Source organism: Homarus americanus, unplaced genomic scaffold (genome assembly GCF_018991925.1).
Source record: "Homarus americanus isolate GMGI-L3 unplaced genomic scaffold, GMGI_Hamer_2.0 scaffold11302, whole genome shotgun sequence".
Classification (NCBI taxonomy): Eukaryota; Metazoa; Arthropoda; class Malacostraca; order Decapoda; family Nephropidae; genus Homarus; species Homarus americanus.
In genome coordinates this window covers 844,677-863,422 of record NW_024736744.1, presented here as the reverse complement: position 1 = coordinate 863,422, position 18,746 = coordinate 844,677, and the positions used below count along the sequence as shown (strand labels likewise).

The following is an 18,746-nucleotide window of genomic DNA, read 5'->3' as shown; positions in this document are numbered from 1 at the left end:
ACCCAAACAGTGGCTGATGTAATACTTGTTGTGTCTTCTTATGATTGTTTTCATTCTTTATTGAATTTTAGTGATGACGTGGAAAAGGTAACAGAAATCACAGGAGAAATAGTATTTTTCAGTTTTTTTATTTGTAAGATTTAATTTTTTGCATAAGAAATAAACTGTACGTGCCAGAGAATTGTTATTGCCAGATTTGAAATCATCACCTCAAAACTAGTAAAGGGAAGCTGCTCTGAACCATGTTACGGATTTTGTTTTGTTTTAATTTGTTGCCAAGTGTAATCAACCAATACGTCTTCGTCTTATTTACTTCCAACAGATGTAAACAGAAAGTCTTAATATTTGGTTTACTTGTATAAGATATCCGTCATGTAAATCCTACTTAGTTTACAATACAATACACAAACACTGCGAAGTATCTACAAGCGACAGAACTCTACAAGTGTCATTCTCAGCCTTTACACTTTTAGTAGAACTCTTTTACCACAGGCAGTCGCACTCTCACAGCTAGATCAAAATATTCGAGGTTTATTGATGAGAGAGACGGGTTAAGTTGCTGCGGATCCTCTCTCAATCTGGCCTCCGTGAACATGACAGAGTTGACGCATTACTTAAACTCACGACCAAGAAAGACTCCATTGAACATAAACTAACATTACCAAACAGAATCCTAACTAAACCCATTAAATCCTTAACTACTACCTGTATATAAGTTAGTATATCCAGGTAATTTCTTCTTTATTGGTATTTGAGCTATTACATGATATATCGAGTTTGCATTCGTTTACGAGCTTACACACGGGAAGGATGGTGACCGCACGAACTCTGATACTCTATGTTTTTGTTATTGCGGTATAGAAGCGGTTAGTTTTAGTGATATATATCTGTAGCATAGAATAATATGTGTTTTAAATTGTACGGCTAATTTTGTATGTTTAGTGTCGTGTAGTGTGTAAATGGACGCCGCTTCATCATTCCCCAGTAGAAGGGAGAGAACTGGAAGTCGTCTCTATCACACCTCAGGATGTAAATGCTGATAACCACATAGGAAAAGGAAAACGTCAAGTTCATTTCCTTTCTTCATTACTCTCTCTCTCCTCCTTATTCCCTCTCTTCCTCATCCCTCACTCCCTATCTTCCTCACTTTATCTGTCCCTCATCCCTTCCTCACTCACTCCTTTCATCTCTCTCTCTCTCTCTCTCTCTCTCCCCTCGTCTTATCAGCCTTTAGGAAGTGAGCTGTGAGGCGGCTGGGAAGAACCAAGCCTAATGAATGGTTTGCTCAAAGGCTTAACATGGTCAATACGTGAGAGTCCTGGGAGTTGCTGAGAGTTGCTGGGAGGTGCTGTAAGTTATTGGAAGTGCTAGGGGGGAAGCTAGGAGTTGTTGGAAGGGTCCTGAGAGTTACTAGAAGGGTGAAAGAATAGTGCTGAGAATTACTGGGAAGTGCTGGAAGTTGTTGGGAGGTTCTGGGGAAGCTAGGAGTAGTTGGAAGAGTGCTGAGAGTTGTTAAGAGGTGCTTGGAGTTGCTAGAAGGTGAAAACAGGTGATGAGAGTTGATGGGAGAAGCTGAAAGTTACTGGGAATGGACTAGGAATTTCTATGAGGTGCTGGGAGCTACTGGGAGTTGCTGGGAGGAGGTAGTGGCCAGTTGACATAATTCAATCTCTCCTCACCACCATGATTGAAGATTCCTGCCATACACAGCGTCTCTCTCTCTCTCTCTCTCTCTCTCTCTCTCTCTCTCTCTCTCTCTCTCTCTCTCCTTGATAAACCCCTGCAGGAAAATGAAGTGAGAATTTCTGATATCCAAAAGTTATTGAAGGGGGTAATTGGCTGGATCTCAGATTAAGCATGTGTTGGTCTTGTTGGCATGAGGTGTGATGGAACTGAGGGAGATAGTGGAAATGGTTGTGGGTAGTGGTGTGGTAGTAGTGTGGGTAGCGGTGTGGGTAGTGGTAGTGGTGTGAGTAGTGGTGTGGGTTGTGGTAGTGGTATGTGTGTGTTCGCACACAGGGCGGTGAAATGCGTCTAGTGTGGCAGCAATATTTCAGTGTTAAGTTCCAAGCACTGCTTGCTCCCTCTCGCTTTCAGCTGCCGCCGCTGGCTAGCCCTGGTGGTGAACAAGGAAACAACTTGCATAAGTCTTCCCCTGCCAGTACACAGCCTTTTCATCACAAAGACTCCTTCTGTGCCTCCTCGTGGCAACACACGGTAACTGGGTGCCTCGTGGGCCCGGGCTAGACCAGCAATGAATCTTGGAGTACCAGTGGGCCCCAGAGGGACGGCACATAGGCCCACTGTAATGTGGACACGTTCTGGCGCCTACCAACCATTGCCCCGCTGCCTTGATGATTAACCTTGGAAGATGTAAGGCTATGGGAGTAAACCCTGAACGAAAAGTCTGTGGAGGAACCCCGCATCAGGCAGACATGCTTACAGAGCTCCAACAAGACCCCAACGGCGGTATAGGCGGAAGAGGTGACCACCATGGGAACCCAATAACTACCCCGGCAGACAAAGGCAATGCATGATGGACAGGCTACGAAGGCGAAACCCATCAAACTGGGCTATTAGCAGTCCATTGCAACTCTCCCTCTTCACAGTCGTTGCAAAACTTGCACCTATGGATCAGGAAAAGGGAAAGCCAAGATGTGTGGTTGCAGCCTGTGCTCCTGCCTCACCACATCAATCAACTCACACGCAGCCATCATCCAGCTCATCATACCTTTCATCATCATCAAAACCCCTACACCTCAAAAGTCCTATGGCGACGGGCGAGTGGCGACCGGGACAGGCAGATATGACTGCCGGGAGTCTCTAGTCACAACTGTGCACATGGTCGGCACAGATAACATGGTCGTTTATGCACTGGGATCTAAGCAGCAGTGCAATCCGGTCCTGTCTGTGCGATTGAGCAGCCCTTTCGAGGAGCCACTCTGCTCACCCCACATGGGTAGGGGGCTAGAAAAGGTGCCCCAAACAGAGCCTGCCTAAAAAAAAAAAAAAAAAAACTGACTGGGCAACCGCCCCCAGTAAGGTCATCCTTTTGCGGTCGAAAACACAATCAAAATCACAGATTCAAATAAAAACAAACTACACAACCTCTTATGGTTCGCTGCATGGAATATCAGGACCCTTCTGGATACTGACACATATGAGTGTGCTGAAAGATGAACTGCCCTGGAGGCAAAATAGGTGACTAGGTATTACATCGACATAGCAGCCATTGGTGAGTCCCGGTTCCCAGACAAGGGTCACCTCACAGAACGCAGGTCTGGTTATACCTTCTTCTGGAAGGGTAAAAACCTCTTGCAGAGAGAAACCGCTTTTATGGAGCTGGCTTTGCCATCCACCAGCGCATCCTACATAGGCGAACTGAAATGCCTATTGGGATCAAAGAGAGCTTCATGATACCTCTCTGTCCAACTGAATCACTCACGTCATGCCTTTTTCATCAGTGCATACGCCCCAACACTGGAAGCAGAGGATGACATCAAGGAGGCCTTTTGTGCTGACCTCGAAAGAGAAGACAAGGTTGTGCTCCTTGGTGACTTCAATGCCAGAGTTGGCAGAGATACTGACATTTGGCAGGGAACCATAGGGAGAAATGAACTAGACAAGCGTAATCCAAACGGCCTACTCCTCCTTAGCAAATGTGCTACACACAACCTCACTATCACCAATACCTTGTTTAGGCAGCCCGACAAGTTCAAGGGTTTGTGGCAACACCCACGATCCAAACACTGGCATCTCATTGGCTACAGTATTGTCAGAGAAAGAGATAGCCGTGATGTCCTCATCACCCGAGCAATGCGTGGCTCGGACCACTGCAACACTGATCATCGGCTCGTCAGAACCAAGCTCTCACTTCACGTTGCCCCAAAACGGCGAAGGCTCCAGAAGAGGTTTTAGCACTAAGCGTCTCGAGGATCCAGTGTTACCACATGCTTTCAGAGAGTAGCTCGAACATGGGCTGATAAACAACCTAAAAGCAAACAACGCAAATCCCAGTGCCGAGTGGGATATTCTCGACACGGTCATGACAAAAACCTGCAGAGACCCTCAGCCAGATCGAAGGAATACACCAGGACTGATTTGATGAAAATGACCCGGCAATCAATGTACTCATCGATGATAAACATGCTGCTTTAACTGACTGGCAGAACAACCCTCAGTCTCAGACCAAAGCCGATACCTTCTCACAAGAAAAAAGCTGCGGTCCAGCAGGAACTTCCCTTTCAAAAGAGCGTCTGGTTTAAAAATAAAGCATGTGAAACAAAAAAAAATTGCAGATCAGCACAAGATGCTCGAATTGTTCAATTCCACTAAAACATTTTATGGGCCAATCACTCGTCGTGCAACCCCCCTCAGCTCATCTGACTTTAACTCCATAATTAAAGACGATGAAGGCCTCTATCAACGCTGGAAAGAGCACTGCTCAACTGAAACACTGATGTGGATGTCCTGATTACCCAGCAGATCCCTCAGCATTCAGAGCTGACCCACCACATCTAGCCTCCGTCCCGGGATGAGGTAGCTATTGCCATCTAACAGATGGAAAATAACGAAGCTGCAGGCCCTGATGGAGTCCCAGCCGAGGTGTATAAAGCAGGAGGACCTCTGCTTACCAGTGGTGTGGGTAGTGGTAGTGGTGTGGGTAGTGGTAGTGGTGTGGGGAGTGGTGTGGTGTGGTGTGGGGAGTGGTAGTGGTGTGGGTATGTGGTAGTGGTAGAGGTGTGGGTAGTGGTGTGGGTAGCTGCTCTCTGAAGGCATGTGCTACTGCTGGATCCTATAGACGCTTAGTATTAAAACCTCTTCTAGAGGCTTGCTGCTTTCGCTTCTTTGGGGCGACGATCAGTGAGAGCTTGGCTCTGACGAGCCGATGATCAGTGTCGCAGTGATCTGAGCCACACATCGCTCGGGTGATGAGGACATCTCAACGATATCTTTCTCTGACAATAATAGTCAATGAGATGCCAGTGTTTGGATCGCAGGTGTTGCCACGAACCCTTGAACTTGTCGGCCTGCCTAAACAAGGTATTGGTGATAGTGAGGTTGTATCCAGCACACTTGCTGAGGTGGAGTAGGCCGTTGGGATTACACTTGCATACTTCATTTCCCCCTATGGTTCCCTGTCATATGTCAGCATCTCTGCCAACTCTGGCAATGAAGTTACCAAGGAGCACAACCTTATCTTCTCTGGGGATGGAGGTTAGCACTCTGTTGAGGTCGGCGTAAAAGGCCTCCTTGATGGTATCCTCTGCGTCCAGTGTTGGGGTGTATGCACTGATATAGAAGGCATGATGCGAGTGATTCAGTGAGAGTCCGAGCGTCATGAAGCGCTCGTTTATCCCAACAGGCTGCTATGTCGATGTTATACCTAGACAAATGTTTTGCCACAAGGGCAGTTCTTCTTTCAGGACTCTCATTTGTGCCAGTATCCAGAAGGGTCCTGATATTCCATGCAGCGACCAAAAGAGGTTTCAGAGGTTGCACACACACACACACACACACACACACACACACACACACACACACACACACACACACACACACACACACACACACACACACACACACACAAAGTTTTAGAGATTCAGTTGTACAAAAATTAATTTCACCGTCGAGAAAATACTTTAACTCAGTTGATTAAAAAATTAATCTAAAAGTTAATTAAAAGTTGGTATAAATAACACTAAACTCATGAACTATTTTCTAATACTGAACATAAAATATGCCCCAAGTAGTTTTGTTTGGGAAGTACGATGGTTTACCCCCTGGAGTACGATAGGTTCTTCAGTACAATGATTTAACCCCTAGTAAGATAACTTTTTCAGTAGAATGGTTAACCTCTAGAGTACGATTATTTAACCCCGAAAGTACGATGATTTAACCCCGAAAGTACGATGATTTAACCCCTAGAGTACGATGGTTTACCGCCTTGAGTACGATAACTTCTTCAGTACAATGATTTAACCCCTACAGTATGATGATTTAGCCCCTAGAGTACGATGGTTTATCCTTTGAGTACGATAACTTCTCCAGTACGAGTATTTACCTCAAGAGTACGAATGTTTAACCCCTTGAGTACGATAACTTCTTCAGTACGTTGATTTATCCCTTAAGTACTATAACATCTTCAGTACCGTAAACCTCAGATAATGGTAATAACCAGACGCAACCCAAAGTACGTGTGTGTATATTGTTTCACCTATAAATTCCATCTTATTTTGCTTCGTTAACCCCCCCCCCCCACCCCCCAACGTTGTAAAAGTAATGTGTGTAATTAATTCAGGTATTAAAACTTCTCCAGGTATATTTTATTTCCTCACTGTGTTTGTTTATTTTGTTTTAACTTGGGTTTAAACCACAACTAACAACCCTTCCATCTCTTCCTTCTCACGTGATTTCTCTCAACTAACCCACAAACGCTAACCACCCATTCAAATAATACATAACTCTAATTACCTCGTTATCAGCGAATTAAAAAAACACATGGACAAACAAGGTGGTAATTTTGGTCGTAATTAGCGTCTTCTAAAACACCTTAATTATCCAGGATAAACTAATTCTCCAGACAGGTATATGAGACAGTGTGTGATTTGTGTATTATGACTGGTATATATCACCATTGTGTCTCGCTGGGAGCTTTGATTTCACACGCTAAGATGCGTTTAGGTGATGGTTTATGTGAGTCGCTTACTGTGTGTGTGTGTGTGTGTGTGTGTGTGTGTGTATGTATTGTTAGTTTTTTATGGTGACGATCACGCAGCAGAGGTAGTGTGTGTGTGTGTGTGTGTTGATATCCTCACTAGTGTATGTACAAGGATCTTCCCACTCACTCACTCACTCAGAGGCTTTCCCTACAGACCTTCCCTCACGTCCTGCTCACCTCACGGCACATCCACTACTGATTAGCACACCCCCACCGTTCCTCCTCTCGCCATCAAATATTCTCAATGTAGTTCAGTGTGGTGTAGCGTAGGGGCTGAAACAGATGAACCGTGAATGAGTGTGAAGGGATGTGCAGGACTGTGGATGGTTGTGAAGGGATGTCAAGAGCTGTGCAGGAATGTGTAGGGCCATGGGGGACTTTGGAGGACTGTGTAGGGATGTGTAATGCCGATGAATCTTCCCGTAAGTGATCTCTGGTGGAGACGAAAGGAGTACATGGGTCTAGTATCTAACTGTGTGGCTCTGAAACTCCCCGTCAACCTATCAGTCCGTCAATCATGGAAGCAGTCCATCAATTAATCAACTTTACAATCAATCATTCTAAATCAATCAACTAATCCTGTAGGGTATTGTTGTGTAGATGTGGAGGCGTCGGGGTATACAGGTGTGGGGGTGAACAGATGTGGAGATGTAGAGGTGTGCAGTTGGAGGTGTACAGGTGAAGGTGTAGAGATGTGCAGGTATAGAGGGCTGCAGGTGTGGAGGTAAGGTTGTATTATATATGTCGTCAGCCCTTACCTGAACTAAAGGTCAATATGCACTCATTATAACTCCACCTGCAGGCCGGAGTAACACAGGTGGTGAGAGAGTACAGGTATGTGCAGTAATGGTGTTATAAATGTGTCACAACCTAAAGGGGTTCAGCCAAGAGACTTTATAAACACCCATTACCAGTTAAGTAAGAACAAAAAAAAACCAGGTGTTGGGCTATCTAACGTGGCCTTCAGTTGTGTGTCGGAGGTTAAGTCAAAACACAACAAAACATATAATCTCATTTTCTTGGTCTCATTACTCACTGCCGCCCCCCCCCCCCGATTTACGATAGGGTTGCGATCCTGAAACACCTAACGTAAATCGGATTAATTAAAATCGCGGGCCTTTTAACATTGGTATTCACTAAGATATGTTCCTGACCTGTCCGACACAGACTATGTAACAGAAAAAAGGTATCCTACACTAAATAAATACATACTCACTAATAATGGCAAAGTATCGCAACAATCAGAAGGTGATACAACAATTATGATAACGTTTGTTAGATGAGCCAGGAGCTGTAGTTCGCCTGGTGGCCGTGAGGAGGGTCACGGGTAGGTGAAGCTGCTCAGAGGATGGAAAAGCAGTTTCTGCACCTACCTGCCATCTTAGAATTGACAAGTGAAGGGAAAGATGCGCTTTCTCGTTGTTTACAGTCCGCGTCATCAAGTTTCACAAAATAACTATCGTTAATGTGGGTTTTGCCAAACGTAACTTACAAGAGGGTCTTAAAACCTAATTAATATTAATGCGAATTATCGTAGAACGGGTGATCGTTAATAGGATACTAATTTGAAATGTGATTGTCGTTTTTTTTTCTCCTTCCTTGTGTTGTGAGTTCTCATGATGCTGTAACTTGACACATAACTGTTGGTGTCTCTCATGGCGGAGAAGGATGATATGAGACGAATTTCATACATTTCTTCTATCACACATTATGAGTCTCCTAGCTCTTGTTTACTTCACTGTACGGGAACCGAAAACTTACTCAAAACTGTACCGGACCAAGTTACTCTTAAAAGTACTCAATAAAAAGTAAGAGAGTGAGCACTTACCTGGGTGGATCCGCACAGTACACAACAAGGACTTACCTGAGGTATGCTCAAGATGCCGCTCAGCACCCACACGAAGATGATGCCATAGCTACAGTGTCGCAGCGTGTCGGACCGTCTCATGGGGTACCGCACCGCAGTGAACCGGTCCACACCGATGAGAACCAAGATGAAGGTGGACAGGTAGAGGCTAAACATCTGCAGGTACTTAATGAACTTACACAGAAAGTTTCCTGCCACCCACTGTACTGTAAAGGTCCAAACTGACTCGGTGGTGAGGCAGGCGAAGGTGACAAACAGGTCCGCGACGGAGAGGTGATGGATGAGAGTGTACACTGTGGACCGCGACCGTCTCTTTTCCCTGGCGATACTGACGATGGTAGCCGTGTTGCCCACCAGAGACAACACCGCCATCACGGCCAGCACTATACTCCGGATCTGTGACTCTGGCGTGAACTCGGGGGCATGACCCAAACACGTCAAGTTGGGCAGTGAGTAGTTAATCTCCCTCAGGTAGTCACACTTCTCCTGGGGAAGGATGCCGCCCTCCCATCCTGAGACGTTAAGGTTCAACATCTCCAGTATGGTGTCCGTCAGTAGTTCTGTGGTCCCCTCCACCTCCCAGGGACTGTCAGTGGTCACCTCACCCTCCAGTAGAGCATCAGTCGTTGTCTCTACCTCCGTCATCGCCTCCTTCATCCCTAAAGGGTTTACCACATTATTCATCTCCATCACTACAACAGTATTTTCATCATACGTGTTCACCTTCATCCACACACTAGTATATCACCCCACATATTATACGTCACCGAAAACTGGATGTTTTAATTTTGTCACATATTTAACAAGTTAGCGTCACGTTCGTCTAAGGGCTTAGCCATGGTAATATTATCACTGTATGAAATTAATATCAACAGGTTTCTCACTCAGTATATTTTAATGTTAGTTCCGACTATAACACACATTTTCGCTAATCCATAACGCACGATGCAGTTCCAGTAATAACATATCTAGTATTGTCGAAACTAAAGTCTTTAAAAAATACTTCAAGTTGCTGTTGTTTTAATGTTTTTCTTTTTTCTTATTTAAGTTTCTGAACAGATTGGACCAACGTTATTATTTTTTTCTTCACTATTATTAAAACACTATCATCAATTTCTTCATCATTTTGTTCTTTGTATTTATCTGAAACACACACAGGGGATAAGGTATGGCGTGGTTTTCAGGATGTATATAACAATGATATGTATTGGCCTATTTGACGTTACTACGTACTTATACATAGAGCGAAATACAGTTGAATCTCCTTAACCAAACACAAACACCAACCACAGAGAATACAAGTTCATGGTGCCAAGTCTTCACACAGTTGGTACAAAAAGTTTATATTTTACATTTTATTTTGATTTGCTATTTTATTTTATTTTATTTTTAACTTTTAGTCTTTTGTGTTTGGATCGTTAGGCAGAAACTTAAACGAGACGAAGAAACTTCCAGAGACATTTTACACCGAGACTAATTTGTGTGTGTGTGTGTGTGGGAGGGGGGGGGGTGGAAGGGACGAGGTGTGGGTGGGAGGTTAAGGGGTTATATAAGGCTTTAACCAGACCTCCATTCAGGGGCTTCTAACACATTTAGAACTAAGTGTATTGTGTTAAGTGAGATGGTGTGGCCTTGACGAATAGAGGTGGAGGGAATTTGAGTGTGTTAAAACTATATCTGAATTAGACTAGATCCTACTTTAAACACACACACACACACACACACACACACACGTCACTTGATTTTTCATTTTCTTTTTTCCAAGTCGACTGACATTTTATTTCTTCAAAGACTTCAGTTGTAAATCCTTCCTAGTCGTCTTGTTAGTCGCTCTCTGGAAAGACAAAAAAAAACAAAAATATTATCCATTATTCGTGAATGAAAAAGGACACAATAAATAATAAAATGAATAACAGATGCATGAAATAATGAAAGTATATTTTTATCTATATTTCAAATCTATGTACACACGGTCATGGAAAAGTAAATACCCAGATACTATTAAAATCTGGTTATTGTTTCTCATTGATCTTTTGTTTACATAAAGGCTAAGTCTCTCGCCATTATTTTTGACAAACTAACATATACAAAATAACTTCATCTGTGGCATTTTTTCTTCTGATTTTAAATGATTTCAACCCTCAAAAATGCATTAATAGTCTTTAACTTTATCTTATTACGTTGATTTTGTGTTGTGTTATATTATATATCACTAGCGAAGGGCGGCTCATTCTCTAGGCCACGGTAGGACATTGTCTCACTGTTCAGTCCCCAAAACTTCTTCTTCCATCAATAGTTCATTAACGGTGTATGTAAGTTCCACCATGTTTTTCACTACAACGGTAATGCAAAGTATATTTTTTTAGTATTAAACTTGTTTTATTGTCTAATCATCACTACATATAACACCATCCATCATCACTACATATAACACCATCCATCATCACTACATATAACATCATTCATCATCACTACATACAACACCATCCATCATCACTACATATAACATCATTCATCATCACTACATACAACACCATCCATCATCACTACATATAACACCATCCATCATCACTACATATAACACCATCCATCATCACTACATATAACATCATCCATCATCACATTACATATACATCACTACATATCCATCATCACTACATATAACATCATTCATCATCACTACATATAACACCATCCATCATCACTACATATAACACCATCCATCATCACTACATATACATCATCCATCATCACTACATATAACACCATCCATCATCACTACATACATCCATCATCACTACATATAACACCATCATCATCACTACATATAACACCATCCATCATCACTATATAACACCATCCATCATCACTACATATAACACCTCATCCATCATCACTACATAAACACCATCCATCATCACTGCCATATACCATCCATCATCACTACATATAACACCATCCATCATCACTACATATAACACCATCCATCATCACCAAGCATAGAACACCATCATCACATATAACACCATCCATCATCACTACATATAACACCATCCATCATCACTACATATAACACACCATCCATCATCACTACATATACCATCCACCATCACTACATATAACACCATCCATCATCACTACATATAACAACCATCCATCATCACTAGATATATCACCATCCATCATCACTATATAACACCATCCATCATCACTACATATAACACCATCCATCATCACTACATATAACACCACCCATCATCACTACATATAACAACATCCATCATCACTACATATAACACCATCCATCACCACTATATATAACACCACCCATCATCACTACATATAACAACATCCATCATCACTAGATATAACATCATTCATCATCACTACATATAACACCATCCATCATCACCACATATAATATCATCCATCATCACTACATATAACACCATCCATCATCACTACATATAACACCATCCATCATCACTATATATAACACCACCCATCATCACTACATATAACAACATCCATCATCACTACCTATAACACCATCCATCATCCTTACATATTACACCATCCATCATCACGACACATAACACCATCCATCATCATTAGATATAACACCATCCATCATCACTACATATAACACCATTCATCATCACTACATATAACATCATACATTAGCACTACATATAACACCATCCATCATCACTACATATAACATCATCCATCATCACTACATATAACATTATCCATCATCAATACTTATAACACCATCCATCATCACTACATATAACACCATTCATCATCAATTATATAACACCAACGCATCATCACTACATAACACCATCCATCATCACTACATATAACACCATCCATCATCACTACATATAACACCATCCATCATCACTACATATAACACCATCCATCATCACTACAGATCGGTAAAGTAGCTTCCGAGATTCTCGTGCGACACACAAACAAAACACACAGACATACAGACAGACAGATACAGACAGACTTAAGTGTTTTATATAGATTATCATGTATCAGGTGTTATGTATCAGGTAAGGTGGTTAGGTTGTGTTATGTATCAATAGTAAATGTCCATTACATTAAACCTCACGATTACACTATTGCCAAAACATCATTTCGAAATCGTAAACCAAAAACACCAATTCGTAAACAAAAAACACCAACTTGTAAACAAAAAACACCAACTCGTAACCAAAAAACACCAACTCGTAAACAAAAAACACCAACTCGTAAACAAAAAACACCAATTCGTAAACAAAAAACATCAATTCGTAAACAAAAAACACCAACTCGTAACCAAAAAACACCAATTCGTAAACAAAAAACATCAATTCGTAAACAAAAAACACCAACTCGTAACCAAAAAACACCAACTCGTAAACAAAAAACATCAATTCGTAAACAAAAAACACCAACTCGTAACCAAAAAACACCAACTCGTAAACAAAAAACATCAATTCGTAAACAAAAAACACCAACTTGTAAACAAAAAACACCAACTCGTAACCAAAAAACACCAACTCGTAAACAAAAAACACCAACTCGTAACCAAAAAACACCAACTCGTAACCAAAAAACACCAACTCGTAAACAAAAAACACCAACTCGTAACCAAAAAACACCAACTCGTAAACAAAAAACACCAACTCGTAAACAAAAAACACCAACTCGTAAACAAAAAACCACAAACAATATATCCAATGGCATTATCAGTAACAGGCAAATATTCTCCTATCAAATAATTGACATATACAACAGTTTGTGACGGTACGACCATTACGACGGAACGACCATTACGACGGAACGCGCACCAATCATCACATGCTGTTTAGGTAATAGGCTGTATGCAATCACAATACCATCCGCCACTAGCGCGGGGGAAGGACTGCGCTGACAAAAACGTGGAGGGGTGAATCGGGAGGTGTAGCAATGTAAGGTTGGGATACCATTGTAGGACGAAGGTACTAACACTTCAAGTTCAAGGTACCATTATAAAGTGTGTGTGTGTGTGTGTGTTAGAGACAGACACAGCCGATACCATCATCTCTCTCTCTCTCTCTCTCTCTCTCTCTCTCTCTCTCTCTCTCTCTCTCTCTCCATACACCACCCCCTCACCCTCTCTGGTCCTCTCTAAACCGAGTGCTGACGTCAACACCCTGACCCCGTTTTTTTTTCCGTGTAGGAAAATCTTGCCGCACAGAATTGTCTTGAGTCTTGATTTATAATGGTCTGTCTGTCTGTCTGTCTGTCTGTCTGTCTGTCTTTGTATTTTCCCTCTGTCTCTTTTAACAAGAACATGAAGGAAAAATAATGTCACACTCACTCACTCACTCACTCACTCACTCATTTATCCTCTCACTCACTCACTCACTCACTCACTCATTCATTCATTTATCCACTCATTCACTCACTCGCTCATTTATCCTCTCTCACTCTCTCACTCACTCACCAAGACTAATGGGCCCCAGTTACGTTGGGGCCTGTTAGGACTATGACAGGGTAGATGAGGAACTAATAATACTGTTACTGTAAATTAATGTAGTCACCGCTGGACTCTGTCTCATGTCGTCATCATTACAACTATTATTATTAACACGTGTAAAAGCCCTAACAATTACCACGACAACAGTTAGTTAATAATGATGCAATTTAACCAAGAGTTTAACCAATGAACCTTGGCACTGATCAGTTAACCTGCCAAGTTTGATGTTAATACACACAACAGGAGAGTTAGTTACAAGACTAGCGAGGTCATCCTAAAACTATATCTTGCGCTTGTGAGACCTCACTTGGATTACACAGTTCAATTCTGGTGACCATTACAGAATGGATATAGAATCCTTGGAAAGAATTCAGAGGAGAATGACAAGACCAATCACGGGCATTAGGAACCTTGAGTATAGAGACAGGTTAAAGCATCTTAATTTGCACTCCCTCGAGAGACGTAGAGTGAGGGGCGACCTGATAGAGGTGTATAAATGGAAGTCAGGGCTAAGCAAAGGGGACATTACAAAGGTACTCAAACTAACCAAACTAACCAACCATTGTTACGAGCGAACTCGTAACAATGGTTTTAAATTAGACAAATTTAGATTTAGGAGCGAAATAGGTAAACATTGGTTTGGAAATAGAGTAGTGGACGAGTGAAACAAATTACCAAATATCATCATTAACTCGAATACGCTTGATAGCTTCAAACACAGGTTGGGTGGATATATGAGCGATAGGGGTTGGGTGTAAATGGGACTGCCCAGTATGGGCCAATAGGCCCGCTGCAGTTTCCTCCATTCTTATGTTCTTAACACACACAAAAATGCTTCCGACTTTACCTTTAAAATCCCAAACCAAACCAAACCAAACCAAACCAAACCAAACCAAACCAAACCAAACCAAACCAAACCAAACCTAGCCTAGCCTAGCCTAGCCTAGCCTAGCCTAAGTATATGATAGACTTGGTCACATCTGCTTAATATTCAAAGAAACTTCAGTAACATAAGAGAAGGTGTCATTAAGGGCGGACAAAACCAGGATATGAAAAAGTTACAGAAGTTGAATCATTAACAATTTTTATATCGGGGGGGGAGGGAGAAGGATGGCGGGAGGGCAGGGGGCGTTGGGGTCTGGTAACAGAGACAAGTTGTAGGAAGACTATCTGCTTGATACACGTAACAAATCCTGAAGTGTGTTATTTTAGAAGAGAAGAACTGGTTAGGTTAGGTTAGGTTAGGTTAAGTTAGGTTAAGTTAAGTGTCTCAGGTTCCTTCACATCATCATCGTTCACAATTCCCTCAAACTTCATGCAAAACCAACAGCAAATCTCACTCAGTATAAAAGGAAATATTACCTCCGTTATTCACCCCAAATTTATGTCTTGAGTTGTCCGAAAATACTCATAAAATGCCTTTCAAGATTCGACCCCAAGTGTTCAAGTATATTTCAAGTGCCTTAACCACCAAACAAATCACAGTGGACGAGTTCAAATATACACTCGGGTGAAATCATTGTGATATCGTGATTTCAGTTTCAATATATCCCGAAATATACCGTCATGGGATATTTCTATTATGCCGTCATACTGTAGTCTAAAAAGGAGTATTACCATCCCCTATAAGTGATAGTAGATATATAAGGGTCAGTGTGGATACAGCATACTGCAGGCTAAGTCTTCTGCGGTGTGGTCGGAATTGCACTCGAGCGCCTTTCAACCATCAACTATAAAGTCAAGTACCTCTATTCAGAGCTGGGCGGAGTGGAAGTGACCCTAATGCAAACCAGCGAGCCTTAGGACACGAGGCGAGTGCTGTATCCACTGAGCCATGGCATTCATTGGACATTGCCCCATAATACTTTGAAAACTCTCTCTCTCTCTCTCTCTCTCTCTCTCTCTCTCTCTCTCTCTAATAAACTTCTCACAACGCCCACACGCTTTCCTCTCCCCCTCCCCCTCAACTCATTTCTCTCAAATCCCTCTCAATACCTCTCTTACATCCATATCACCTCCCTCTTAACACCACTCACACCACTCCTCCACACCTCTCCTTCACTCCCTTCACATCCCTCTCAACACACATTTCTCACATTCCTCTCAACACACACCTCTCACATCCCTCTCAACACCTCTCATGCTTCCTGCCTCCCCTTTCAGTATCTTCCCTTCCTTTATACAAACCACTTCTTCAATTACCATATCAAAGTCTACCTAAACCTCAAAAATGAAGCCGTACCATAGCCAGGACCTGAACCCGGAACTAGGTTAGGTTAGGTTTGGTTAGGTTAGGTTCGGGGTAGGTTAGGTTACATTACATCACGTTACGTTAAAGTTAGATTAAGTTAGGATAACCCTTTAGAGGGCAGCGGCGAGCACACACACACACACACACACACACACACACACACTCACACAATCAATCACACCAAAACCGTAGTCATGCACTTCAATACCGCCACCACTCCAGTGCAAGCTCCAGCAGTCACAGTGGGTGCTACGACGACTTAGGTCACATGGGACACCCACGCCAGAGCTGAGGACCATCTACAACGCCTTTATTCTCCCCAAACTAACGTATGCGTCACCAGCCTGGTCGTCTTCTCTCAACTCCACCCAACAACGTCAGCTAGAGAAGGTACAGAAAAGAGCCTGCAGAATCAAGTTCGGCGCAGACTAAACAGGCTACAACAAAGCTCTCTCCACCCTGGAAATGCCATCTCTCAGTGACCTCCACCACCAAGCACTAGCAGGGTTTGAAAGTCCGCCGCTACAACAAAATTCAGCCCATAAGAAGAGCACCATCCCATCTATGGTAAAATAATATACAACTCCTGATTTATGTACTGTACAGCCCTGTAAATGTATTCAACACATATCATTAGGTCTAAATCAAATGTAAGTTTGTATACCTACCTACCTACCCACCCACCTACCTACCTACCCACCTACCCACCCACCTACCCACCCACCCACCTACCCACCCACCTACCTACCCACCTACCTACCCACCCACCCACCCACCCACCCACCTACCCCACCTACCCACCTACCCACCCACCCACCCACCTACCCACCCACCTACCCACCCACCCACCTACCCACCCACCCACCCACCTACCCACCCACCCACCCACCCACCCACCCACCCACCCACCCACCTACCCACCCACCCACCACCCACCCCCACCTACCCACCCACCTACCTACCCACCCACCCACCTACCCACCCACCTACCCACCCACCTACCTACCCACCCACCTACCCACCTACACCCACCTACCACCACTACCCACCCACCCACCTACTCCACCCACCCACCCACCTGCCCACCCACCCACCCACCCACCCACCCACCTACCCTACCCACCCACCCACCTACCCACCACCCACCCACCTACCCACCCACCTACCTACCTACCTACCCACCCACCTACCCACCTACCCACCCACCTACTATTCCTTTACTTTTTATTACGAATAAATTGGGAAAGAAATGCTCACAATATTGCTGACTCGACACCACACAAGGTAAGGTTCCTTCATGACTCGCAAGATGTTCATAACCTTGTGTGGAATAGAACAGGAGGAAGGGGGAGGAAGAGATGATGATGAAGGAGGAATGTAAACAGGAAGATGAAAGAGGAGGAAGAAAGAGGGGGAAGAAGAAAGAATGAAGAAATAAGCGGGACACGAACTATACCTACATCTCGATGGCAATATAAGTCCTCATTACCTGTGTGTGTGTGTGTGTGTGTGTGTGTGTGTGTGTGTGTGTGTGTGTGTGTGTGTGTTTCGTTACTGCTGCCAAGACGATTAACACTCGCCTCTACGTACACAAATTAATGACTCTGTGGTGGACAATACTACTATATAATCAATAACATAACAGATATATAATGACCGCCTCGTAGGTCTATTCTCATCAAGTGTTTACAAGAATATAATTTCCTTCACTTGTTTGTGTACGGCGTAATAAGGTAACATTTAACTAAGAAGAGACAATGTTAAAATTAATTGTCAAAACTACCCATTATAATTTCAACAAGTAGAGACAGTATAAAATAAATAAACTTTTAGTATGATGTAAATTCAATGACTGACGAAATTTATAGATATTAAACATGTGAAATTAAGGAAAAATTGATGAACTGTCCACGTCGTTTTGTAGTGATCATGAAGCTTCTGTCAGGTAATAACACGCAAATGAGAGGTGGGGGGTTTGACCTTGATGACGGTGGTTGAGTGTGTTGGTAGTGTAGGCCAACCTTGGTCGTGGGGGGGAGTGAGGTTGAAGACCACTTATGAAGCAGACCTGAGCTACAATAATCCATGCAAGTGTTGTACAATACTGCCTTCACCTGCACCTCACTGTACGAATTTTTATCTGAGTGTGCAATGGTTACTGTACATCATTACCATCCTACAGTGTACTTATAGCTTAGTGTACACCATCATCATCCTACAGTGTACTTATAGCTTAGTGTACACCATCACCATCCTACAGTGTACTTATAGCTTAGTGTACACCATCATCATCCTACACTGTACTTATAGCTTAGTGTACACCATCATCATCCTACAGTGTACTTATAGCTTAGTGTACACCATCATCATCCTACACTGTACTTATAGC

At 42.9% G+C, this 18,746-nt stretch overlaps 1 protein-coding gene across 1 annotated transcript; it reads right to left on the bottom strand.

Moving 5' to 3' along the window:
* Positions 1 to 7,061: 7,061 nt before the first annotated feature.
* Positions 7,062 to 9,718, bottom strand: LOC121872474 (gonadotropin-releasing hormone receptor-like). Its single transcript, XM_042375263.1, has 2 exons — positions 8,586 to 9,718; positions 7,062 to 7,154 (listed from the first exon to the last, which is right to left on the bottom strand). The coding sequence occupies exons 1-2, from the start codon at positions 9,315 to 9,317 to the stop codon at positions 7,062 to 7,064; spliced, it is 825 nt and encodes a 274-aa protein (XP_042231197.1). The 5' UTR covers positions 9,318 to 9,718.
* Positions 9,719 to 18,746: the final 9,028 nt, after the last annotated feature.

Bases quoted from the DNA above. Each gene is read 5' to 3' on its own strand.
- LOC121872474 (XM_042375263.1), bottom strand. From the start codon at position 9,317: ATGAAGGTGAACACGTATGATGAAAATACTGTTGTAGTGATGGAGATG. The intron at 7,155-8,585 runs GTAAGTCCTTGT...CGTCTCCACCAG, and splicing joins GCATCTTGAGCATACCTCAG to AGATCACTTACGGGAAGATT.